The 26,048-nt window shown below is 39.4% G+C and overlaps 3 protein-coding genes across 3 annotated transcripts; all 3 read left to right on the top strand.

Annotated features, from left to right (window-relative positions):
* LOC121529539 (pleckstrin homology domain-containing family F member 2-like) lies at window positions 1–1,196 on the top strand. The gene is made up of 2 exons (XM_041817476.1): window positions 1–250; window positions 622–1,196. The coding sequence occupies exons 1-2, from the start codon at window positions 1–3 to the stop codon at window positions 1,194–1,196; spliced, it is 825 nt and encodes a 274-aa protein (XP_041673410.1).
* Window positions 1,197–8,779: 7,583 nt separating this feature from the next.
* LOC121504002 (WW domain-binding protein 11) lies at window positions 8,780–16,378 on the top strand. Its single transcript, XM_041778626.1, has 12 exons — window positions 8,780–8,932; window positions 9,919–10,005; window positions 10,125–10,156; window positions 10,266–10,359; window positions 11,118–11,314; window positions 11,626–11,759; window positions 11,921–12,087; window positions 12,216–12,449; window positions 13,000–13,125; window positions 13,410–13,691; window positions 14,692–14,877; window positions 15,147–16,378. Exons 2-12 carry the CDS (start codon window positions 9,942–9,944, stop codon window positions 15,812–15,814), a joined length of 2,184 nt encoding a protein of 727 aa, XP_041634560.1. The 5' UTR covers window positions 8,780–8,932; window positions 9,919–9,941; the 3' UTR covers window positions 15,815–16,378.
* A 1,014-nt stretch (window positions 16,379–17,392) lies between these two features.
* ddx47 (DEAD (Asp-Glu-Ala-Asp) box polypeptide 47) lies at window positions 17,393–24,524 on the top strand. The gene is made up of 12 exons (XM_041816911.1): window positions 17,393–17,543; window positions 17,756–17,849; window positions 18,532–18,720; window positions 18,807–18,878; window positions 19,349–19,467; window positions 21,343–21,414; window positions 21,547–21,663; window positions 21,797–21,943; window positions 22,274–22,411; window positions 22,510–22,580; window positions 22,664–22,793; window positions 23,754–24,524. The coding sequence occupies exons 1-12, from the start codon at window positions 17,412–17,414 to the stop codon at window positions 23,925–23,927; spliced, it is 1,455 nt and encodes a 484-aa protein (XP_041672845.1). The 5' UTR covers window positions 17,393–17,411; the 3' UTR covers window positions 23,928–24,524.
* The last annotated feature ends 1,524 nt before the right edge of the window (window positions 24,525–26,048 follow it).

Raw genomic sequence — 26,048 nt, 5'->3', positions numbered from 1 at the left:
ATGAACCAGTATACTTTTGAGAAGGAGAACTATGCCCGCATCCAGGCGGTAGAGAACTCATTCGGCGCTGCAGGGCGAGCTCTGTCCAAGCCAGGCCGCTTTCTGATGGGAGAGGGCCGTCTGATGAAGCAGAGTCAAAAACGGAGGAAATCGCAGCCCAAAGACTTCTTCCTCTTCAATGATGTGCTGGTTTACGGCAGCATCATCCTGAACGGACGCTGGCACAAGAATCAGAAGATCCTGCCTCTAGGTGAGAAAGTGATCTGCCTTTTTTATTCAGTCAGACACCAGGGTATTACTGTCATTTCTATTAATGCAATATTAAAAGAAACACAGGTGACCCAATAAAGCATGAGATTAATCATGATTAATAATTAAATGTGGACCTTAATTTATTGAAAATAATGCAATTATTTTTGACAGCCCAAGTGCTTACATTTAAGGTTGCATTTGACACCTTCTACAGAGGAATAAGACGATAAATCGATTGACAAGGACAGGCCAACTAAACCAACAAATCAAACATTAACCAGAGCAAGTCACTGCATGGAAAGTTTTGCATATGTTGGATGAATGCCACCTTATAACTGTGTTTAATGTTGTTTTTCTGTGTGGTTTCAGAGGACATCCAGCTGGAGGACATGGAGGACGGATTGAACATGAGTAACCAGTGGCTGATCCGCACACCTTGCAAGTCTTTCTTCGTGTCCGCCGCCTCAAACGAGGAGAAGCAGGCCTGGATGCATCACATCGAAGAGTGCCGCTCAAACCTCCTGAGGGAGAGCAGGCTCCAGCCCGGTTCGGTCTTCGCCAGCTCCTGGATTCCCGACTGGTCCACCTTCAAATGCATGCGCTGCTTAGACACTTTCACCCCGACCAAACGACGACACCACTGCAGGAGCTGCGGCTTCGTGGTGTGCAACACCTGCTCCAAACAGCGCGCTGTGATCAGTAACATCCACCCGACCAAGAAGCTGAGGGTGTGCCGTCTCTGCAAGATAAACATCGAGAAAGATGATGTGACTCGTGAGAGGGGAGACAGCACTGGAAAGAGCTCAGAGGAGGAGAGCGAGGAAGACGAGGAGGTGAAGATGACAGAGAACTTCCCAGAGAGCAACTGGCTGGATGCCCAGTCGGGAACATGGGGGCGGATGAGCATCTACGACTACCCAAAACCCATGCACCTACGGGCCTGAGGAGCCAAAAAAACACAAAAGGACGATTGTTTATCACTGTTGTCAAAGATCTTATTGATAAACTTTTGAAAACCTGCTGCTCAGTTCAGCTGCTACAATAAAAGCTCATAAAACCTGTGACATGAGTTTGTTGGATGGCGGAAATGCTGTGAAATAAGCAAAAGGCACAATCATCTTGTATATTTATCATTTTTATAAGTGGTCAGAGGATGTCTGCCTGTTTATTCAAGTCTAAGAGTTTTTTCGTAAATGTAAAGTTTCATTATTGTTTACATATGAAGAATTATTTGCACTCTATAACTGATTTTTGTATTGAAAATATTTAAGTAATAAAGCTCCATTATACAGATGAAAATGAGTGTGTCGTAATAGTTTCTAGTTAAAGATGTCCCTGTTTTCACCATGCAACATTCCTTTCTCTAAAGAGACCGTTAGCAAGCTAATGACTAATGACTTGACTTTGAGCCAGTCAAGTTCTTCCACACTGAACTTATCAAACCAAGTCTTTATAATCCTTCTTTTGCACTGCACAGTCATGTTGGAATAGAAAAGAACTTTCTCCAAAGTTTTTAGCATAGCATTGTCCAGAATGTCTTGGTATTCTGAAGCATTAAAATCGGCCTTCGCTGGAGATAAGAGGCCAAGACCAAACCCTGAAAAACAGCCCCACATCATTATTCCTCCTCCACCAAACTTCACTGTTGCCACAATGCAGTCAGGCAGGTAACATTCTCCCGGCATTAGCGAAACCCAGTCTCGCCCATCTGAGTGTCAAACGGAGAAGTGTGATTTATCGTTCAACAGAACACGCCCCCACTGCTCCTCTGTCAGTGTGCTTCTGTCTGATGCTTGGCATTGGACTCAGTGATGTGAGGCTTAGGCCTGCCCACAGAACTGTCTGGGTCCCTGAAAAACCCAGAGAATGAGCCCTCTCTGTTGATTTATTGATGATATCAGTGCATGTGTGTTGGATCATTAGCATTAGAGCTAGCATCCTGGCTAACAGTTCTTCCATTTTGAGGCTGAAAAGTGTCAAACTATCATTTGATTCTGATGTTGGACTTATTTATTTTTGGTACATTTTAACCATGAACTTTTGTCCATCCATTAGTGACACATGTTTTTGCCACTTTTAACCCATTTTGCTGCTTTTTGCACATTTTCCCCACTTTTATGCTATTTTTGCTCTTTCTCATGCATTTCTGCTGCTTTTTTAATCACTTTTTCCCATTTCTGCAATTTTATTTGCCCTTTTGCCCCCCATTTTTTTGATACTTTTTGCAAATTTTTACTAGTTTTTAGTACTTTTTGTCTATTTTTGCCATTTTTATCCCATATTTGCCCTTTTTCACCTGTTTCTGTCATGTTTTTAACCATTTTTTTTTGCCCATTTCTGCAATGTATTTTTGCTTCTTTTTGCCATCGTTAGCCATCTTTGCCATTTTTGGCCCATTTTTACCACCTTTTGCTGCTTTTTACCCATTGTTGCCACTTTTTTTAAACCGTTTTTTGCCTTTTTTCCTGTCTATGTCATTTTTAACCTATTTGTGCCTCTTTTTTAATCACTTATTGCCCATATTTGCAATTTTGTTTGCCTATTTTTTATATATATTTGTTGCCACTTTTTCCCATTTCTGTAACATCTTTTTGCAAGTTTTTGCCTGTTGCCATTTTGTTTACCCATTTTTGTTACTCTTTCTGACTTTGCTCATTGTGCAACGTCCTGATTTTTGCCAGTTTTTGCTACTTTTTCCCATTTCTAACCAATTTTTGTCATGTTTTTTTGCTAGTTCTCGCCCATTTTGTCATTTTGTCACTTTGAACCCATTTACGCCAATTTTCACCCATTTTGTCTCCCTTTCATAATTATTCAATTATTCACTATATTTCCAAAAACAGCTGTCTTGGATCCTTCTATTTTATTTTCTGGCATCCTGACATTTTGTGCACACCATGGCCTCGCTATAAAGTCTGACATTACTTTCCTCATAGTTCAGTGCATCTATCCACTTTACCAATACAAAGGTATTCTGTCTTAATTAAAGGGGGTTACATTTTTAAAACATCCTACTACAGCATAATATTACTCAAGTTAGAAATAAAATGTGTTTATCACAGCTTAACTTTACAACGGACCATGATTTTACTAAACCTCCATGGGCTAGGCTTCAGAAAGCTGTCCCCTTTATCCCCCCTTATAGGGGCCTTATGTTTACATGCAGCTGCTCAGCAATGAAAACTCATCCCATAAAGCTCACACTGCACAGTTTTTGTGTTTACATTAATGCCAGTGTAAGTTTTATGCACCATGCACCTTAGCAGTTGTTGACCCCGCTCTTTGATTGTATGTGGTCTTCCACACCATGACTAGGTTGCTGCTGTTCCTAAACACTTCCATTTTCCGATAGTATCACTAACAGTTGACCGTGGAGCACGCAGCAGAAAGAAAATGTCAAGAACCATCTTACTGCAAAGGTGGTATCCATCACAGTACCACACCTCAAGTCACTGAGCTCTTCAGAGCGACCCATTTAGTATCACAAATGTTTACAAATGGAGACTGCATGGCTAGGTGCTTGATTTTATATTTATTTATATTCATCATTTTATGTGGCCAAATACTTTTGTCCATATAGTGAAGCTCTCATTAAATTATCATTGAACTGTAATGATATTATGGCTCAAAATCTCATCTTTAAAAAGCATAAACTGAATGATGCTGTGGCTGGTTAGGGACAGCATACTGGGGAGTGGGTGTGTCTTATCCCCCCGTTCCCCTGTTCCCCTGTTCTAAAGGCAATTTTTGAAATCCCTGGGTAGATGAGCCTCAGCGGAAACTTGGGTTTTTTTTTCCTCTTCAACATTGTTGAAAATAATTTTTAAAAAGTGATCCACCATTGTGGCCAAAACAACAATCTGACAACGAGTGGACTGAGAATCAGGCTAGCTATACTGTTGTTATTTAAGTCATATCATTGTTTAGTTTCACCAGATAATGATATGATCTTGTTTTTGTTCTAGTTTATCAGTATGGGTGCAGTTTATGCCTCTCTCCACATGCCTGTTGGTGATTAATGTGTTTTTTAATCTGAGATGTAAAAGTAAGGTGCGGCACTGGGTTATGAAATAAAAATCTCTTGAAAATATTTTTATATCAACGTATGGGGAAATGCTTTCCTTGAAATGTGCCTGGGGTCAGAAAAGGGAGAGGCCTAAAGACTAAGAACTAATCTCTACCTTTGTTGGAGCTTCTGTACAAAAAAACCATAAATATGCCATATAGATGGCATTCATCCCAAAGTTTTACTTAGCAAGCTCATGGCAAAAAGCCAGCTCTGTCTCAGCGTGGGAATGTCTTTGAATGTTGTTTCAGACTCGCTTGACTTCTTTTCTTTCCCCTGGAACAAGGAAATGTGGCGTATTTCTCAGAAAACTACCTGTGATTCGTCCTGATAACACTCTAAGGTCTGCTGTGATAGATGACTCAGTTAGGGGATCTTTGTTTCTTTCTCCACCGCCCCACTAACCCCGGTGTGTTTGTATGACATATTTTCTTTGCAATTATGCAAAAATGTAGGTGCTTTATCTCTTGTCTGGTAGTTCAGAAAGGACAGGAAGCAGTATTCAACTGACGTTTGTGTTTTAAATACAATATGATGGCCTCATTTAGAAAATTCACCTTTAGATCTTTTACAATGCATAAAAACCCACTAAAACTGATACATTAAAGGGGACATATTTTATCCTTTTAAGAAAAGTTTATATTGGTCTCAGAGGTCCCCATAACATGCCTGTGAAGTTTGTTGCTAAAAAAAAACCCTCCAGTTTTGGATTTTTGCATGTCTATAAACCCCTCTGTCTCAGCCCTGTTCAGAACAAGCTGTTTCTGTGTCTGTAGCTTTAAATGTCAATAAGCTGTCTGACTACGCCTTTGACTCGTCCCTCTCAGAGGACTCTCCTGATCTTCAGAACAGTCTTCCAAAAGGAGAGGGCCAACTGAACCTGGGGCGGGACTAACTCCCCACATGACATCATGAGGGGAAAATCTGAGAACGGCTTGTTTCAGCACACTTTTTCTGCAAGGTGGAGAAATGGGGGGAGTGTGTGTGTGTGGGGGTTCTGGTACTTAGGGGGATTGTGGACAGGCCAGGGGCACATATTTTTGTTAGAAAATACTAGTGTTAAAATCCCCCAATAGTGCGAGAATTGCATTACGGGTCAATTTAAAAACAATAGTTATAAAATGATCAAAAGGATGTGCTTCTAAATTTCACTGGAACTTCTTTAAAAAGACACAGTATTTTTTTGTAAATGGATAAAGGATCATGTGCGTACCTCAGTAGGCACAGAAAGGTACAGGAGGAGGAGAGACCAAGGTCACATTGCCAATTTATTAATCCAGCTCAGATTATGATGAAATTTAGGACTGATGGAAAAACAAAAAATAAAAGCAGAGGGAATTTCTGGCACATGTTCTCATTCAAATTTAATACAAAGCTACAGAGGATGGTTGTGTAGTTAAAGTATGATTAACCTGCATAATTTTTTTTAAAACACAGCATTTATCCTTCTGAGTAATTAATTGAAATGAATCAAAATGTTTGGAATAATAATGATAATAATAAAAAATATTTATATAGCACCTTTAAAAACAGGTGTTTACAGAGCGCTTTGACATAGCAAGAGCAAGAACCCAGAGATTCACAAAATAAACTAATTAGCAATAAACCAAACTGTCTTGAGTCTTAAGAATCAAACAGAAAATCAAAACCAACTGAAACACAAAAGTCCACAAAATCAGCACAGTTGAAATGAAGGGAAAAGAAATACTGTAGATGATTTTGAAGGCAGTTGAAATAGTAAAACATGAAAATATACATATGAGAAGACGACATCAAGTCATTAGCAATAAATCAAAAACAAGAAGATTAATAGCAGATAAAAAGAGAAGGACCAGGTCATAAATTTTAAAACAGAGGATATTAAGATTGCAATGTAAGGAAAAGTCAAGGATAAAAGGAGTAAGAACAGCAAAATGAGTAAAAGAGAGATTATGAAAATAAGTTAAAGGAAGCGTCACATAAAAGCAATTCTGTAAAAGGGAGTTTTAAGGAATGATTTGAAAGATGTTACTGAGTCTGCTAGCCTTATCTCCTTGGGTAGGTTGTTCCAAAGTCGACAGCAAAAGCCCTGTCTCCTTTGGATTTGAGTCTCGACTTTGGGACGACCGGGAACCCCCCACCCAAGGATCTAAGGGTGCCTTCACAGCAGAGCTGTTTAGTCCACTTTAAACAAACTCTGTTTTCTCTAATCCGTTTTCCCGGATAGTCCGGTTTGCTTGGAGTGGTGTGAAAGCTCATACGAACTCTGGTGCGGACCAAACAAGCTGACTCAGCAACACGTCTCATTTTAAAACAACATGCTGGACAGCTCGCCGCCTCACTAGCTGCTCCTAATTCCCCAATGCAAAATCAGAAATCCCAAGATGGTGTAAATTCAGTGTTTTTTCATTGTTTGGAAAAAACACCGGCGGGAGGAGATGGATTTCCAGTTTTGTCTTCTTCTACATCTCCTTTTCTTCTTCATCAATCTTTTTTTGGAGCGGCAGCGCCAGAAACTAATGGTTTGTTTGTTTGAATAAGGGCAATGTGAATGTGAACCAAACCATTTTTGAGATTGTTCTGATATGAATGAAGCAGGACTGTACAATTGTGAGGTTTGTATAAAGAGTACTCTTGCACTAATCATATCGTATTGTAACCCTACCCTACATTATCCTGTACTACCATAATGTGCTGTATTGTACTGGACTGTACCATTTTGTTTCACACTGTACTCTGCATTACCTAACAACATTGTTTTTGTGCTTTGAGAGATTGTGAAACACCAACATGCATATTTCAGTCAGCCAAGATCCTAAAACGTGTGTTACTTAATGTGCCGACTCAGTGTTTGTCACGTTGAAAATCATACAGATAGTCCTGATAAATGAGATTTAAAATAAACCACAAAGATGTCTGATCCTTTGCTGTTTTTCTGGATTTAAACTTGACACCTACTAGTCTGAACTACCACCTTCATTCTCTTCTAAAGAACTGAAGTGGTCCCATAAACCTGCATATTTTGGCAGAAAACCACAGCTCAACTCTCCAACCTCTGCCAGCGTCTTGTTCCACCTGCAGTTATATGCAAATAAGGATCAGCCTGAATGTTTTCAAACAGCCTCAGCCAGAAATATAAACAGCGACTTTCATCTTAAGATCTGAGCAATAATCACAACCTGTTCCTTCAACAACTCTTTATGTAATGCTGATTTGCATCTTGCCAGTTAAGGCTGCGTTGTTTCTTCTGCCAGTGTGTTAACCTAAAACTATTTCCTGGAACAAATGCGGCCTCTGTCTTATATGCTTCGAACCTAATGACGGGTAATCACTTATTTCATTTTAACTTCTGTGACATAACACAGCCATACTAGTCACTCTTAAATGTTTCAGGTCATCAAACAACTTTTGATATTACACAAAGATGCTTTAAATGAGGGGTTCATTTATTAAGGGAACCTGCCTGACAAAGTAAAGTGGACTCAAAGATCCAAAAACACATTGTGGCACCATTAGAACAGATGAGAAACAAAGTCATTGACATCTATCAGTCTGGAAAGAGTCACAAAGCAAATTCTAAGGCTTTAAGACTCCAGCCAACCAGAGTGAGAGCCATTATCCACAAATGGAGAAACTTGAAACAGCCAGGAGTCGTTCGACTACCAAAATTACTCCAAGGGATGGGACAACTCATCCAGGAGGTCACAAAAGAAATCAGAACAAAATCTAAAGACCTGCAGGTCAGTGTTCATATTCAACAGTAAGAAAGAGACTGGGCAAAAATGGCATCCATGCCAAAACCACTGCTGACCAAAAAGAACACAAAGGATCGTCATGTTTGACTTCAAATGTCTCGATGAGCCCCAAGACTTTTGGAAAAATATTCAGAGACAAAATTTTAACTTGTTTTGAAGGTCCTGTTACATGTGGAGAATAACTAAATGCAATGGTGGTGACAGTGTGATGGTGTGGGGCTGCCTTGCTGATTCAGGACCTTAAATACTTGCTGTGCTGAGCCATGAATTCTGCTCTCCTGAGGGAGAATCTTCTGACCATCAGTTTGTAACCTCAAATTCAAGTGCCCTTGGGTTGTAGGACGCCATTTTAAAAACAGCGTTTTGTATTAACTCAAGTTAATTGTCTAATGTTTAATTTCTTTGATAAGTGTGACAACTATGAAGAAAAATAGAAATCATAAAGGAGCAAATACTTCTCACAGTACTGTACATGCTTCCTTGTCTGTCAGATTTGGTTGTAGTTACTAACTCTGACCGTTAGAGAGCAGAAGCCTTCACGAGCTTCCGGTAGTACTGAACATATTATGCGAAAAATTATAGATAAAATATATTTGAGTTTGATTTTAAGATATTAGGTAGTAATAACATAATTAAAAGGGTAAAATTAAAATTAAGGTTTTCATTTTTGAAAAAGCATCGCTTATTTTGATGACGTCGTATTTCCTCTTCCGCTCTCGCTCGCGGCAGTAAACATGGCGCACGGCTAACGAAGTCGTGCTAAGAGTCCTGAAGCCTTTGGATACCGCTTTCAGAGCTTAAACAAGGCATTTCACATAACCTCTGGTGTCCAGAGGTGTTTGTGTTGGGCGTTTCGCTCAACAGGTTTTATTAATAGAAGGTAAGGTGTATTTTTACCTCCTCTGCTCTTATAGATGCTAACGCGGCCTTAGTTAAAAGTGCAGGCTAACGTTAGCAACTAGCTCTGTCAGCTAAATGCTGCACGACTGCAGGAGTTTTAGATCTCGTATAGAGCTGTTTTCACTGTTTCAGTCATGATTAATAGCCATTAGGTATGTTTAAACGACCTATAGAGATGGTATATCACTGAAGTTTGAGTCAACTAGCTTCGTACAATCCTAGTAGAGCTAACTACGTAGCTGAAGTCAGAGTAATTTAAAAGAAAAGTGTTTTATCTGTTGAATAATACTGAAACCAGAGTATCCCTTCAATTTATCAACATGTAAAGATTTTTTTTTTTGTTATGCATGCAGTTGTTTATCCTTATCTGATCATCATGAATATGCTCAGGCAGAAGCAAGGTTGTCAAAAGTTAGATATTTCCATATTTTTCCATCTCAAATTATTCTATCGCTATGATTTTTACGAATAGAAATGTACTCAAGCTTTGAATAACTAGATCTGTTCTATTAAACAGGCACATTGGAGGCACACTGCCTAATTGCCTGGCCTAGTCAAAACTGCCTTCAAATTTTGGGAACGTTTTTGTGCAATTTAGACGAAGATTAAATGGAAATAAGGAAAGGAGATAGATCATTCGTAATAAAAAGCACATCGTATACCTTTTTAAAGAGAAATGTCTGCCAGCGAAAATGGCTTTGCAACCCACTTTTTGGTCCCTAAGAGGCTTTCCTTGTATCAAGTGCCGCCAATCTTATAAGTACATCAAAGAAACAAAAATTACATGTACATTATCAGTCAGGAAAAAACAACAGAAATCAAGTAAAAAGTTAAAATTTGAAACTTTGTGCCTTTAGATAAAAGTTCTAAGCTCAGCGAAAGAAATAAAATTCAACATAAAGAGAGGTTTTCTGGGTATAACTAATTTCACATTTGTCATTCCTCTGGGGCTTCATTATCTTGCAGGGTGAAGGAGACGCACCAGCAAGATGGGGCGACGTTCGACCTCCTCCACCAAGAGTGGGAAGTTTATGAACCCCACCGACCAGGCCAGTAAGTACCAGTGATGAACTAAGGACGAACCTTGCTGGATTACACCAAAAGAACGATCAGTCTGTTTTACTGACAGCATGATATTTAACTTATTCTTTTTTTGTTGTTGTTGTTTACAGGAAAGGAGGCCAGGAAAAGGGAGTTGAAAAAGGTGCTTATGGTTTTGAAATCTACCATCATCTGTTACTCTCTTGATCTTACATATAAACTGATTCTTTTTTGGCTTTTTTAAAAACATTGTATTTAAATCTCTCTTTCAGAACAAGAAGCAGAGGATGATGGTGAGAGCAGCAGTGCTGAAGATGAAGGATCCCAGACAGATAATCAGGGACATGGAGAAGCTGGATGAGATGGGTGAGAGGGCTGAATTCATTTGCTGCTGCTGAACAAGCTTTTTGCATGTAAAATTATGTCTGAGTCTGCACATGTACAGTGCTTAACAAATTTATTAGACCACCTGTCATATTTGTCTCAGAGACCATCAAGCATCATGAAGGGCTTTAATGCAGACTCTTTCATTTTCATTGAGCTCTCCACGTTTTACCATTTTGCACAGGAATGAGGGATTTCAAACTGAATTCATCCAAATTTGAGCCGGCTCACTGGGCTTCTCTGAGAAGTCAGAAATTAATCAAGCATAACATTCAACCACTAACACTCATTTTTCTGTTCAGGAATGCAAGTAAATAACTATAATTTGACATATGAATCAAAAAATATTAATGTGCTTTACTATTTTTTCAGTTTTTTTGTAAATCAGTAAATTTGAAAAATCATGGATAACAATAATAATGATATTTCAGCATTAAAAATATCATTTGGGTTAAAGAGCTTCTATTTATTGGTGTTTTAACCATTGCAGAAACATAAAAAAAGATTTTGGTAATTACCAATGCTGTTAATTTAGAGCAGCTGTGGCATAAACCTTACTTTGGTTAGGGTTAGGGTGGTCTAATAAATGTGCTAAGCACTGTATATGTCCTTCTTAAGGCTTTTAATAAAGGTAGTCCACTTTTCCATTTATCATATCCAAAGAGTCTTTGTCCTGTCGGTTTCATAAAAATGTTGGGTGTTTTGCCCAGAAATAAATATTTCTGTTATGTCTTTGGCAGAGTTTAACCCAGTTCAGCAGCCGCTGCTGAATGAGAAAGTTCTGAGGGACAAGAGGAAGAAGCTACGTGAGACATTTGAACGTATCGTCCGTCTGTATGAGAGAGAGAACCCCGACACCTACAAGGAGCTGCGTAAACTAGAGCTGGACTATGAGACCAAACGAGGGCAGCTGGCTCTTTATTTTGACTCAGTCAAGGTGGGTTTTTTGAGATTTCATGTATGTATTTGTTAAGATGTACATGATATAATTTTATTCTGTAGTTTTGGGGGTTTGTGTAGGAGTGAAATGGAAGATTTGTATAAACACTTATAAAGCTTATTTGGGATACAAACACACAATCACGGTGAACATATTTTAATGATTAACACTTTTAAATCTCAATTTGAAGATCTTGAATTAAGTACGAGTGTTGATGGGTTTGGTTTACACAAATCTGTAAATGGTTTTCTTATCTGTTGTGCTTTTACTCTAAAGTATCATATCATTTGTCTACCTTTTTATTACAGAATGCAGAGTCAGTGGAGGTCGACAGCATCCCTTTACCAGATATGCCTCACGCCCCGTCCAATATCCACATCCAGGACATCCCTCTACCAGGGGCTCAGCCTCCCTCCATACTGAAGAAGAGCTCTGCTTTTGGGTAAGCATATTGATCAGTACCTGTAACGTCCAAGCTTTGGTCAGTCAGATTGATGCCTGAAATGTTCTGTTTTTAATGTTTCTGCAAGTTAAGTGCATATCGGATGCGGCTGACCAATAATGGACCCCTGAGATGATTTTCTTTTTTTATTTTTCTTTCAGTAAAGGTCCTCTGTCGTCATCTTCTGGACCCACCTTGGCCACAGCTCCAGGTGTGCCACGTTTACCTCCAGGAAAGAAGCCCCCTGGTCCCCCACCTGGACCCCCACCTCCACAGGTCCTTGCCCTGTATGGCATTCCCTCTCGACGACCATATGGCACAGAAATTGGTAACACACAAAATGTTGTCTTTACTTACTATATTTCCAAGTTAAACATTTCAGTGGACTTATCAAAGCACTTTTTAAAAAAAAATTGTAGCTGCTCACCCTTCTCCCTTTCCTCTTTCCATGTGCAGAGCCCTCCATTCCTGGTCTTGAAAAGGAGTCTGCCATGGATGTAGGGAGAGATCGAGACAGCGGCAGTGACAGCGACAGAGATCGAGATGATGACGACGATGAAAGCGTCTCTGAGGATGACAGTGAGGATGAGAGAGATGAAGGGGACGACGGCGACCAGAGAATGAATGTAGACAGGCTGGATGATCAGAGGGAACGAGAAGAGGAGAGAGACAGAAATGACAGACATGCTGGTGAGTGTCTCTGGGTTTTTGAGTGTATTATTTAGTAATTGTATCTTCAAAACCACAATACTGTCAAAACAGAAACTAACATCCTCAACTGATTATGTATCTTACATGATTATATTTGCCAAAGAGCAGCACAGTTCAGAGTATGAGCCAAGAGATGACTGAGGGTATACAGATTAGATCTGTTTGTGGTGTATTGGATCATAGTTGATCCATGCCCTGACAGATATCTCCCATTGTTCACCAGGCATGTGAGCTGTGAATTACTCTAAAATCCAGAGAATAAAATGCATTTGCAATACCATTTTTACCTAAAACGTTAGCTTCCTCCTTTATACCAGTGCGACCAGTAAGCCTGTATTAAATGTTGAGACATGCACCATCATGACCACAAGTGTAGCTGCCACCATCACCCACTGATCACAGCAAAAGTAGCCACTGTTCATCGTGCACTGCAAACTGCAAGCCTTGTGTAGTGCTGGTTTCATTGTTTTACTCTGGCAGTGGTTTCAAAGACTTCTTCATTGTCTTGATGAATGTCTCTCTACTTCAGGTCGCAGTGTACGTTTTGCAGACATGCCTCCAGACGCTCCTCGTGAAGGAAAGAGGAAGAAGAAGAGGATTGTGAAAAGGACCAAGGCTATCACTCCTCTACAAGCCATGATGTTGAGGATGGCAGGTAAGAATGTCAAGGTTTTAAACTGAAGTACATTTTGTTGTTGCGTGTTTAGTAACCATTCAATCTCAGCTATTCTATTAAGTGGTATCAGGGTTTTAATGATAAAAAACAAGATTTTATAAGACTCATATTTCTGTTGCCATGTTATCAAGCAGGTATCAATACAGTTTGATTCTTACCAGAATCAAATCAAAGTTTAAACATCTCAGATGACAGGCACTGGTGCCTTTTCTGAGTTCAAACTGCTAAGAATTTCTGAAGCAATATCACGTCTCTGTCTCCAGGTCAGTCTGTTCCTGAAGAGGAGGAGGAAGAAGAGGTCGAAGAAGAATACACAGATGATTCAGAGACCTCAGACACCGAGGACAGAGGACCACCAGGAGAAAGCCAGCCCCACCTTATGGCCAATCAGCGTCTACCCCCACCGTCTGGACCTGTGGGGCAGCAGGGACCTCCACATCTGCAAGGTCCACCGATGACAGGACCCCCACCTCTGGGTCCACCCCCTGCCCCTCCAATGAGGCCCCCTGGTCCTCCCTCCGGCCCTCCTCCAGGCCCTCCACCAGGTTAGTTAGAGCCTTTATGGGTTGTTTAACTTGAACCTGTTGTTTTAAGGATGTGCTTTAGGGCTGGGTATGTGCAAGAATCAGGTTATATTTATATTTTTTAAACCAAACTTTATCTGAATTATCCTTTTATATTACGGATGCACATTATTTGATTTTTGCTGATACTTTAAATGCTGACAATTACAAATCCATTTTAGCTGATAACTGATATATAAATGTTGTTCAGACCTAAAACTTGAGTTCTTAAAATACACTTTAAAGTTTAAGGATTGAAGATCAACAAAGAAAGATTTCAGCTGACATAAGTCTGTTGATCTTGTCTAAAACTCCACAACTTTATTTGTACATAGGACCAATATCAACGGCCAATATAGTGGTTGGAATTTCAATATTAGCTTTCATCCACTAAAACCACTATCATGCTGATGATATCATTAACCCTTCTTTTAAGGATTTACATATGTGACAATTCCTGTCATCTAAGGCACATTCTCACAAACCATGAAACCATGTATTTACAGCACATTAATGTCTACAAAAACAACTTTTGACTGAAACATGTCAGCACTGATGGATCAACAAAGGGATGTCAGTGAGGTACCATAGGGTACAAGATAGTTACATTGAAAAAATACATTTGAATTCCACTTCATGATTGAATTGACTGGGAATGGTTAGCGAGGAAGTCAAAGAGCACCAACACTAGATGGTGCAGAAATTTTTTTTATTTTCAGGGTTGAATATGAAAGACCCTTCTTATATATGATTATTAAAAATATTCAGCAACTCCGAATTGGTCACAGCACCTCTTACAAGCAGTTAAGGGGGTTAAGCAACACAAGATAAGCTATTTTTACAGATCTGAATGTTGTTAATTAGAAATAATACCTGATAATATTGCTGTACTCATCTGCAAGGAATGCAAAGTACTGTTGTTAGTATTCCTCATCCATATCAAGTTGTTTCACGCACTAAAAATAAATACTGTTATTTTAAGGTGCTCCTCCGTTCCTGAGGCCTCCTGGTATGCCTGGAGGCATAAGGGGTCCAATGCCTCGTCTCCTGCCTCCTGGACCTCCACCTGGTCGACCTCCCGGTCCTCCACCAGGCCCCCCTCCTGGCTTACCACCAGGCCCCCCACCACGAGGACCCCCTCCCAGACTCCCACCTCCAGCACCACCAGGTAGGCACATATGTGAAAACATCTGTGTGCACGTGCAGATATGTTTCTAACAAAAGATCTACTGTGTCTGTATACAGTTTTTGCTCCATTGAGTAAACGTGACATCATTCTCTATCAAACAGCACAGTCAGAGAATGTATATTTGGTTTAAAGTCTTCTCCACATCATTAGAAATATTTAAGCTTGTCTGTTTCACGTCTTAAAAGTGGCGTGCAGGAATGTCTCGTGCCTGTCTCATCCAAACACATCTGTCTCGTGTCTTTTTAAAGGTATCCCCCCTCCTCCCCCGAGAGCAGGAGGCCCCCCACGTCCACTTGCGCCCCCGCTCTCGCTCTTTCCTCCACCTCTCAACTCGAACGTTCTCAGCGCTCCTCCAAGCATCGTCCAGCAGCGTCAGAAAGGCTCCGGATCCAATCAGGACGCCCCTCAGAGCAACCTGCCACCCCCTCCCATGCCAATGAGGCCTGGTGTCATGCAGATGCCCCCTCCTCCTGGGACGGCTGCAGCATCAGCAGGCGCCGGCAGCAACCCCCACCACGCAGCCACCATCGAGAAGCGGGCCAACATCACCTCTGTGGCAGCAGCTGGAGGCGGTGTTGCAGCAGGGGCTGGCGCTGGAGGGGCTACAATCTCCGCCAAACCTCAGATCATCAACACGAAGGCGGAGGTCACACGCTTCGTGCCCACAGCGCTGAGGGTGCGTAGGGACAAGACTGGAGCGATGCCGGGGGTGGCTCCAGGGCCTCTGGAGAAACCAGGAGGAGGTATTGGTGGGCGGAGGGATGAAGGCATGGGAGTTGGTCAGGGGCAGAAACAGCACACAGCAGCCGGTCCCATGGTTAACCCCACCCAGATGGGTGCTGTGGCTCAGCCTAATATGAAGACAAAGGACCAGGTGTATGAAGCCTTCATGAGGGAGATGGAGGGACTCCTCTGACCCTCTGAGAAGGAGCAGGGTGAATTTCCATGGAACAGTCTGAACTACAGGAGTGTCCTTCTTTGTTTTTTGTGTTTTCTGTAAGGGTTATAGAGGTAGCTGTTGTAAGGCTGTCAGCTAGATCAGATTCTTTTCAGTAAATAAGAGACCACTGAGAAGGCTCATCTTTTTCTGACTGATACATTATTAGCTGTATCGAAGAGAATGTGAATTTTGTGTACACATAAAATGTGATCATAAACCTCATTGGAAACCTTCGAATAGGTGCCACTCAATGCCTACATAAACCAACACTATTCTCTGCTCTATAAAGAAAACGTTCCTAGATTGGAGTTCATTTGTCAATCAGTACGTTGTATTTTTTCTCTCAACGGCCAGATGTTTTGTATAATTTTATGACTGTTTTGTTTTATTCTATTGGTGATCTCTTACACATGTTGGACTTCAAAATAAAGGCATGGATTGTTTGTCAGTCATTGGCAAAATACAATGTCTGTATTGAACAAAAACTGAAATGAACTGACACTGATTCTGCAGCTAAATAAAAGCACCAAAACAGTGTGACCTCATGTTTAAGTGTTTTTTTTTTCAGCTCTATTAGAAAGTAGGAATGTAATTTCATGTGAGACATTCATTGTAGTCCTTACAACGGATAAGCATAAAAATGTCTATCTACATAAATGTGCTCTGTATGTTTTAAACAGAACTACCAAATAAATTAGCAATTAAGTTTTTCAAAATAAAATATACAGAGGGAGCTATTCTAACAAAAATTATGACTAATATGAATAAATGAAGCTTTGTATAAATTTTTACAAAAGTAAAGTTAAAACATTCATGAGAGGTTGATGCATATATATGTGAAGAATATTTATTTTGTTTGTTTTAATTGTTATAACTGACAGTTTAAGCAGCACATGGACATTAATAAAAGACATACAAATATGTCAAAATTAAAGTTTATTTATTTATTTATTTATTGTAAATCTGAATGCAGTGCTTATTCACTCTGCCTGATTAGCGTGATATTAACGCCTTAACAGGCATTTTCCAAATGTAAATTGAAATTTAAGTTAAGAAAATAAATAATATAGTAATATTTAAATGAGGGTAATCTTGCATAAAAGCCTTTGGGGGCTTGTATTAATAGCGAACTTTTCAGCATTGATTAGATAAATTTAACACAAATCTGTGCTTCTACTAATGACCTGATAAGCCTGAATTTCACATTTTCTCCCATTGTTGAGAAACAAATTAAAGTTTTAACTTGCTAGTCTTATTTAATTTATTTTAAATATTTTTCTTAATTCATTATCTCATTTTTGTTATTAACCATTTTGTTATTTTTATCGATATTACTGGTAACTTATAAATTTTGATGTGGAATATATTCTCAAACAGCTGTAATGGAAATCTTTTGTAATTTGACAAGACGTTACAATCATAGATTGCAATAACATAGTTGGAAAGTTAGACTGTAAAAAGTTACAATAACGGAACAAGCGTATGCCTCGTAAACTACATTTCCCTTAACCCATTGCAGTAAGTTTCCGCACAGGCGCACTGCGTAGCTGACGACACGTTGGGGACGGAAAGCATGGCGGACAGTCTGGAGGAGAGCGTGAAACCAAATAAAGATGAAACACTCGAAGATTCGAGTAGTGATGATGATAACAGTCAGTTTAATGGCGCTGAAAATGATGAAGCAGTGAAGACGTTTAAAGATTTGGTGAGTTTATTTGACAGATGGAAGAGGAAACGTCATAGTAGCGTAATAAACAAGCTGTAGTGCAGCTGTTTAAGCTAGCTATTCTAAGCTTAAATTACGGTATTTAACTTGTCAAATTTGTGTGGTACCTGGTAGCTGGTTTCATTTGGTGATAGAGTGTTTTCTGTGTCTTATTGGAGTGTATTACCGGGTGTGTGTTTTTTAATAAACAGGGTGTTACTGAGGTTCTGTGTGAGGCGTGTGATCAGCTGGGATGGAAGAGTCCAACAAAGATCCAGATAGAAGCGATACCTGTGGCTCTGCAAGGTGAGTGATCATAGTAACACATCAGATGTGCTTTAAATCAGTGGTAAATGACATAGTCGGGTTTGTTGTTAAATTTTTAATCAAAGTAAACAACGTAAAAGTACTCAGATGCAAGTGGCCCTATATTCAAAATATTACATAACCACAAGGATGTACTGTGAACGCAGCAGAATGAGCCATGTCAGTGTAACATAGTATATGTGCCATTTTATTAGGACTAAAGCATTGGATATATTATTTATATTTTCATCATTGAGCAAGCTGGGATAAACGCATTTAGATAGTCGCCCAAAAACACAAGTGATTAAAAGTTTCATTTGTTAAATCTAAGTAGGACCATAACTGTGTAGATCTCTATCTCTCTGTCTCTCTCTGATCTCTTACAGAGACTGGCGCTACTCGCTGCTCTTACTTGAGCAGTAGATGGCAAGGGGCTAGTCTAAATGGTGATTATATGTGGATTTAAAAGAATCGAAAGAGCCAAAACACTGCTGAAATCTAGCTGGATAGTCCACCCGTGTATATTGAGTCTGTATAAGGGAAAGACTGTCGAGAGCAATTTCAGCCTCATAGGTTAACATTTGGGGTCTGGAAATCCAGGAGAATTACATTTCTGATTTATTGATGTTGCTTTTGTTCTTTATGCATTAAAATCTGTTTTTTTTTCCTCTGTCTTCTTCAGGTAAGGATGTTATCGGCCTGGCAGAAACTGGTTCAGGAAAGACGGGTGCTTTTGCTCTGCCCATCCTTCAGTCCCTGCTGTCCTCCCCGCAGAGACTTCACACCCTTGTCCTCACCCCCACCAGAGAGCTGGCCTTTCAGATCTCAGAGCAGTTTGAAGCCCTGGGCTCTAGTATTGGAGTGAAATGTGGTACGTCTCCATGAAAGGCTTAATGGTTTGAATTGATTCAGATTAATTTCTTTGGTTCTTTTTACTTATACTTTTGTCTTTTCCAGCGGTCATTGTCGGAGGAATTGATATGATGTCCCAGTCTTTGGTATTGGCTAAAAAACCTCATATAGTTATCGGTAAGATCATAAGTGACATTATAATCAGTATTTTAACACAGATGTCATTAGTAGCAGTTCATGACTCTTTCTCTTCCAGGGTTAGCATCGTTATAAAAAAACTGATAACTGAAGCTTACATTTGACACAATAAAGTTGTTGAAATATTTAATCATTCCATTGTTTTTATTATCATGCAGTTACCTACACACTTTCTTGGTTAAAAATTCCAAGTGAACTCTTGCACATGGTCTAAACGGTTGTCTTGCCCTGCTTACTGAAACACTTCTCATGTTTTTGTGCAGTATAGACAGTTTACAGGAATTGTCTGTACTTTTATGTAAATACACTAAAGGACTACCCAATCTACATTTGTGTCCCTTTTTTAAAATGGGTATCTGTGTTGTTTTATTTTGGCCAGGACTATATTGAATTGTAACATTCTGGTTGCACATCAGCCATCTGATGAAGTGAATCTTGTATCTTTACAGCCACACCAGGGCGATTAATAGACCATATGGAGAACACAAAAGGCTTCTCTCTACGAGCTCTGAAGTTTCTGGTGATGGATGAAGCTGACAGAATCCTCAACATGGACTTTGAGACCGAGGTGGGTAGTTCCCTCGCTTTAGTGCAAAAGTTTCCAGAAATATATGCTTTTATTTGATATGATATAGAGACCCTTTAATGGGAGTTTCCCTACATTCTACATACAATATTGCACTCACAGTAATGCAGGGTATTCTGGTGTCTCCAAGTATTACAGTACTGAATATAGAACATTGTAGAGAGCTTCAGAGGTGTTTATTTCTGCTTTGTGGAAGTGCTGCATTTTTTTTTGCAACAAATTCAAACATTTCTTGACTTTGCAGGATATCATAGCTAGAAGATAGTGACTTAAAGCTGTCTATATAGTAGAAGTCCTGTATAGAGGGATAATTCTATTTTTGTAAGCAGATCAGTGTTTCTCAACCCAGCTCAACCAAAGAGCCAAACTGTTGAAAAATACCTTCGCAAGAGCCCCAATCTAAGTGGTGAAAGTTGGTAAAAAAGGGTAAAAGTGGCAACAAAATTAAGTTAAAGGTGGCAAAAATGGTTAAAAAGCAGCAAACAAGTGGTAAAAATGGGTGAAACGTGGCAAAAAGGGCAGAAAGTGGCAAAAATGGGTGAATAGTGAGAAAGAAATGAGTCAACAGTGGCAAAAATGATCCAAAAGCGGCAAGAACATGGCAAAAATGAGTGAAAATTGACTAAAACAGACAGAAAAGCATCAAGAAAGGGTGGGAAAAGTGGACAAAAAGCAGCAAAGAGTGGTAAAAGTGTGTGTGTGAGGGGGGGAGTGGCATTTCATGGTAAAGGCAGCTTAAATGGGCAAAAGTGGCAAAAAAAAAAGCAAAAAAGAGATTAAAAATTGCAATAAGCAGGATAAAAGGCAAAACTGGTGAAAAGGGCACAATGGTATAAAAGTAGTAAAAAAGGGGCAAAAAAAGTGGCCAAAGTGGGCTTAAAGCACTGGCGAAAAAAGAGGCAAAATTTTCTAATAAGGGCAATGGAAACATACAGACAAAAATTATTGATTGACAATTAAAGCCAACTGTATAACTGTGGGAAATAAACTGATAAATGTGACTTGCAATGGATAATTTCTGAATTCGAAGTTTCATTTTTTATGGTTTTCTGGGGAAATGATATTTCAAATTAAGACACAAAAGAGCCACAGACCATCTTAAAAGAGCCACATGTGGCTTAAGAACCACGTGTTGAGTATCACTGGAGTAGATAAGATGTGAATATGTTAGATATAATTTAACTAGAAGGCAAAAGATGCCAGTGTGCTTTACCTTTAGCTATAGGGACTGGCAGGTTTAACTCCACTCCATAGAAGGACAGAGTTTTTGACTATGGGGGAAACTGAGAACAAGATTAATTTTTGCTTTGTTTTTCATTTTATGATGATTTAAGGGATGTACTTTTAGGAAAATGTCTTCAATTAATGCTGAATAATGAGTTTTGCTTCAGAAGAGGAACCTTTTCTGTTTAATGCTGAGCTAGAAAAGGAACAGGTAACTTTGTAAATGCTTGTATTGAACTGATTTGTCGGAACCCTGCAGCAGTATCTCTGGTGTCTTGTAAACCCAGCAGGGTTGGTGACTTTTGGTGAATGACATGTAAATGAATTACAATATCATATCATAAATAATGTTAGAACTTTAAAGGTACTATTTACTGAAATGTTTTGATTTACAGCTGTCAGAAAGGCAAAAAATATCTTTACTATATAACATTTATGCTAGTTTGTCCCTCTAGAACAGGCTGATGTTGCTAGAACTGCAGGTTTTTCTTTTTTTAACCTTGGTACAACATAATAGAAATTTACACTACACCTCATTTCTCATGTAGAGGTTCCCGTATGTTCAGAACCTCTGAGCTTTGGTGGGCAAAACTGCCAACTTTCCACATAATGAGTCTATATTCCCTTTCCCAGGTGGATAAAATTTTGAAGGTGATTCCCAGAGACAGACGAACCTTCTTGTTCTCTGCTACCATGACTAAAAAGGTACACTAACATTTGTTTAGATACTGACTGGTGTTTTCATATGATGCTGTTGTTTTTACAGTCCTTTTGCTAGGTATGCTGGTTGAAGGTCCACTAAGTGTGACAGAAGACTTTTTCTTTTCTTCCCCCCAGGTCCAAAAACTCCAGAGAGCAGCTCTTAAAGATCCTGTGAAGTGTGCTGTATCTACCAAATACTCCACAGTAGACAAACTGCAGCAATATTACATCTTTATACCATCTAAGTACAAGGTAGAGCTGTAGATTCTCATGAATATGTACAAAATCTTGTCCTACATGCCGTGTTGCACTTCTTATAGTATGAAAAGTGTGATTGAGTTTCTAATATAGATTTTTGATTATGTTATGTATCGCTCCGTGACAGGACTGTTACCTGGTGTCCATCCTCAATGAACTAGCCGGCAACTCATTCATAATTTTCTGCAGCACGTGTAACAATGCCCAGCGGGTGGCGCTGTTGTTAAGGAACCTCGGCATCACTGCAATCCCTCTCCATGGCCAGATGAGTCAGGTAGAGCTGCAGAGGAGCACAAAATAAGAACAAATACTATTAAAGCATGAAAATCTTTTCCACACTGACTGTAATTGTCTGATCAGCGAAGGATTGTCTGTCAATATGCATGTTCTTTTTCTCTGTCTTCAAAATTGTCTAATATGGGCAGTAAAATGTGATGATAAAGGGTGAGCACTTGTGGCCTAAGATGATTTAGCATACACTCTAAGTTGTATAGTTTCTAGGGGTAAAGCAGAAAGGTCTTAATGTTTTTGGGTGTGTTATTTGTGTTAATTTTTTGTAAATTTCATAATTCTCTTGATCTTCCTCCATTCTTTTGTTGGTCAGAACAAACGACTCGGAGCACTAAACAAGTTCAAGTCCAAGTCTCGATCTGTGCTGCTGGCGACAGACGTGGCATCCAGAGGACTCGACATTCCTCACGTGGACTGTGTCATCAACTACGACATCCCCACTCACTCTAAAGTACCCTGCTGCCTATTCTTGTTTTTTTCATGGCACATGCATGCATGTTTTTACTTTGTTTTTAATGAATGGACATTTGTATCTTTTCATGCTCACAGGACTACATCCACAGAGTCGGACGAACAGCCAGAGCAGGACGGTCGGGGAAATCCATCACTTTTGTCACTCAGTAAGAAATCATCTAGTGGTGCTCTTAAGTTTTAAAGTGAAAACAACTGTAATGATTTAAATTTACATATTTTGTCATCTTAGATACGATGTGGAGCTTTTCCAGCGAATCGAAAGCCTGATTGGGAAAAAACTCCCGGCCTTCCCGACCCAGGAGGAAGAGGTGATGATGTTGGTGGAGAGAGTGAGTGAGGCGCAGAGATTTGCCAGGCTGGTAAGACTTTACTTCATGATCCCATAACTGATTATTTCTCAGATATTACCAAAACAGATGAGCATTGCAGGTTACATGTACAGATTGGTGCAGCGTCAACAGTTTTGCGGTGATGTGCCGGACCGTTGTGGTGCACAGTCAGTCTACCTCCTAACCCTCACCTATGAACTCTGGGTAATGACCGAAAGAATGGGATTGTGGGTACAAGCCACCAGATTGAGTTGTCTTTGGAGGGTGGCTGGGCTCAGCCTCAGAGACAGGGAAAGGAGTTCAGACATTAGGAAGGAACTAGGAGTAGAGCTGCTGTTCCTTTTGCATTGAAATGAGCCGTTTGAGGTGGTTTGGGCATCTGATCAGGATGGCTCCTGTGCCTCCCTGTGAAGGTATTCTGGGCATATCCAGCAGGGAGGGGGCCTTAGGAAAAACCCAGAATGCGATGGAGGGATTGTGTATCCTGTCTGGTCTGGGAACACCTCGCAATCCCCCAGAAGAATTTGACTTGCTTAGCCTGCTACGAATGCAGCCCAGCCCCCGATAAGCCGATGAAGATGGATGGACTGAATCAGCTATTTATAAAAACAGTTGACAAAGTAAATTGTTAATAGCTGTGATACTGAAGATGGACTGAAAATTTTTGGAAACTGGCAGAAAATGACTACATTATCTCAAAATAAGCTCAATGTTTATTGTTTAAAAGTAAGCTAAAGAATTACTGAAATCATTAAAACTTTTCATTTTTGCCCATAGTTTAAATATGAGTATTGGACCAATATTGACCTTTGGACAATAAATACTGTTAAAAAGTATTTTTTTATGTTGACCAAACTGACAGAGGTAGTCTTGATTGCATCTTAAAGGGCTCTAAGTGAATAAAAAATTGGGGATCCCTTCCTCATGTAAAGCTAGGTGTGATTTCTGACTTTTATATAGAAAACACATTAAATTTCTCTTCTTTCACAGGAAATGAAGGAGCAAGGTGAGAAAAGGAAAAGGCCAAAAGGAGGAGATCGAGACGAGGATGACACAGAACAAGCAAGTGGAGTGAGGAAGAAAGTGAAAGGAGGAGGAGGAGGAGGAGGAGGGAAAGGAGGCATGAAAAAGAGAGGTGGAGGAGCCTGGAGGGGAGGGCGCTAAAGCCTCTAATATGAACAGACTGTACATAACAACAACCTAACATGCCTTATTATTGTTTTTCCTGTAAAGGCTGATGATAAAAACACAACGCATTAACATAGTGGCCATTCTCCTTTGACTTTAAGCTAAAGTTTGGAAACTAAAACTAGTGTACTTTTCTAGTTTAGTGCTGCAAATGAAAAGTTACAAAAAAGTACATGCAATTACATAGCAACTAAAGCAAGGAAAGGAAATTGATGATCCTATGTAAGGTTAAACAACTACTTTGTTCACTTAATGGCTACAGTTAAACATCAGCAAGAGCACAGTGGATTTGCATAATCCCTGAAGAGGGGTAGTCTTTCAGAATAAGAAAGAAAGGCATACATTCAGAGCGAATGCTGCCATAATACAATAGAGAGTTGGCATCTTAGCTTGTGAACCAGGGAAAGCTTTGCTGACAATTTAAATGTCAAAATGCCAAATAAATGTCAGAGTTGTCCACCGTAGCTTTAGAGCATGAGCTAGAAATGTATAATCTATGTAGATTAAAGAAGCTGTCATTGGCAAGAGCTTCACTGATGACCACTGAGTAATTTCTATTTTGAACTCAAAGGTTTTAATAAAATGAAAATATATAAGATCAGTCAAGACAACATTAGTGCTGGCCAAGTAGTTGAATACTAATGTAGGCTAGGTTGATGTGTGGGTTATCAAATATTGTGTTTTCATGTTGAATATGACACACTTTTCCCTTATGAATTGAAATTTGTAATGAAATTTATCAAAAAGAGGTTAAAAAAGGAGATTATTATGCTGGTACTTGAGTTCCTTCAGTGGGTTTTTGTCAAAGAAAAATGGCCACCATATTAATATGTGTAATGAAATATGTATTTAATTACAGTAATCAGTCTTCTCTTTACCCCTTTATGAGATCTTTCCCATTTGTAATAAAATAAGTAAAACAAATTTTGCTGTAATGTGCTGCTTGTTTTTAGCAGTAAAAGCCACCATTGTTGTTTTCAGACACAAGATGGCATTGCTGGAAAATCCATGAAAGTTTGGTAATAATTATAAAATAATAAAGTATGAGAAGGTAATTCATAATTATAAAATCAAAGGTCAAAGTTATGAGATTGTAAATTATAACGGAGACATTAATATGCAAATGTTTACAAATTAATCTGTAGGATGTGTCAAGCTTAAACGACACCACTGTTTTTTTTTCAGACACAAGATGGCGCTGTTGCAGTTTACGATTAGTGGTAAAAGTGATGAGCAGTGGTGGACTCAGGATGTCTAAGGGTCAGGGATGAAATAGTTAAAAAGCCAGGCTAAGATTAAACATTTTTTACTATGTGATTATACCTACGACATATTTGAAATGAAAACAAACCAGAAATTATGAACTATCTATAGTCATAACTGAGCTTAACTGAAGCAGTTGTCACAGGTAATATGGTATATGTTTTTTAATAAGTTTGGTCAGGGAAGGGAACTTTTTGCCTACTGAAAGGGCAACCTTGGCACCCCTAGGTTGCCCTCTTGGATGCCCTTACATCAGACAAAACTTGGTCGATTTGTCCGATATAAGGACAACCTAGAAGGAACTGAACCAAGTATCATGTTTGTCCAATCAAAGGGCACCTTAAGATGCATTTTAGTTGTTTTTTTTCCAATGGAACAGGCACCTGAAGGGAACTTTATTATGCTCTGTCCACTGAAAGGGCACCCTGGAGGGCACTTGATCCCATTTATTCAATGGAAGGTGACCCTGTAAGGCCCTTTATTGTGCTTTGTCCTAAAAGTGCACCTTATGGGGCACTTTATTATAATTGTCCAATTAACAGGAACTCTTATGGGCACTTTATTGCATTTATCCAATACAAAGGACACAGGGGGAACTTGTCATGTTTTGTCCTGTGGAAAGGAACACTGGAGGGCACGTTATCACATTTGACAATGGAAGAGCACCTTTGCATTTGTCCAATGGAAGGGAAAGGAGGAGTGCACTTTTTAGTGCTTTGTCCTATGAAATGGCAAACTAGAGGGCGTTTTTTTTTTTTCTTGTTTTTTTTTTTTTTTTGTATTTTTCAAAGGGAGGTCATCATAAAGGAATATCTGATATGTTGTGTGCACTGA

This window comes from Cheilinus undulatus, linkage group 21, assembly GCF_018320785.1.
Source record: "Cheilinus undulatus linkage group 21, ASM1832078v1, whole genome shotgun sequence".
Classification (NCBI taxonomy): Eukaryota; Metazoa; Chordata; class Actinopteri; order Labriformes; family Labridae; genus Cheilinus; species Cheilinus undulatus.
This window is presented reverse-complemented; position numbering and strand designations above follow the sequence as displayed.

Coding starts and splice junctions, on each gene's coding strand:
- LOC121529539 (XM_041817476.1), top strand. CDS start 1: ATGAACCAGTATACTTTTGAGAAGGAGAACTATGCCCGCATCCAGGCG. Junction 251..621: donor TCAGAAGATCCTGCCTCTAG/GTGAGAAAGTGA, acceptor GTGTGGTTTCAG/AGGACATCCAGCTGGAGGAC.
- ddx47 (XM_041816911.1), top strand. CDS start 17,412: ATGGCGGACAGTCTGGAGGAGAGCGTGAAACCAAATAAAGATGAAACA. Junction 18,721..18,806: donor TAGTATTGGAGTGAAATGTG/GTACGTCTCCAT, acceptor TGTCTTTTCCAG/CGGTCATTGTCGGAGGAATT. Junction 21,415..21,546: donor CTGCTACCATGACTAAAAAG/GTACACTAACAT, acceptor TCTTCCCCCCAG/GTCCAAAAACTCCAGAGAGC.
- LOC121504002 (XM_041778626.1), top strand. CDS start 9,942: ATGGGGCGACGTTCGACCTCCTCCACCAAGAGTGGGAAGTTTATGAAC. Junction 11,315..11,625: donor TTTATTTTGACTCAGTCAAG/GTGGGTTTTTTG, acceptor TTTTTATTACAG/AATGCAGAGTCAGTGGAGGT. Junction 12,450..12,999: donor CAGAAATGACAGACATGCTG/GTGAGTGTCTCT, acceptor TCTCTACTTCAG/GTCGCAGTGTACGTTTTGCA.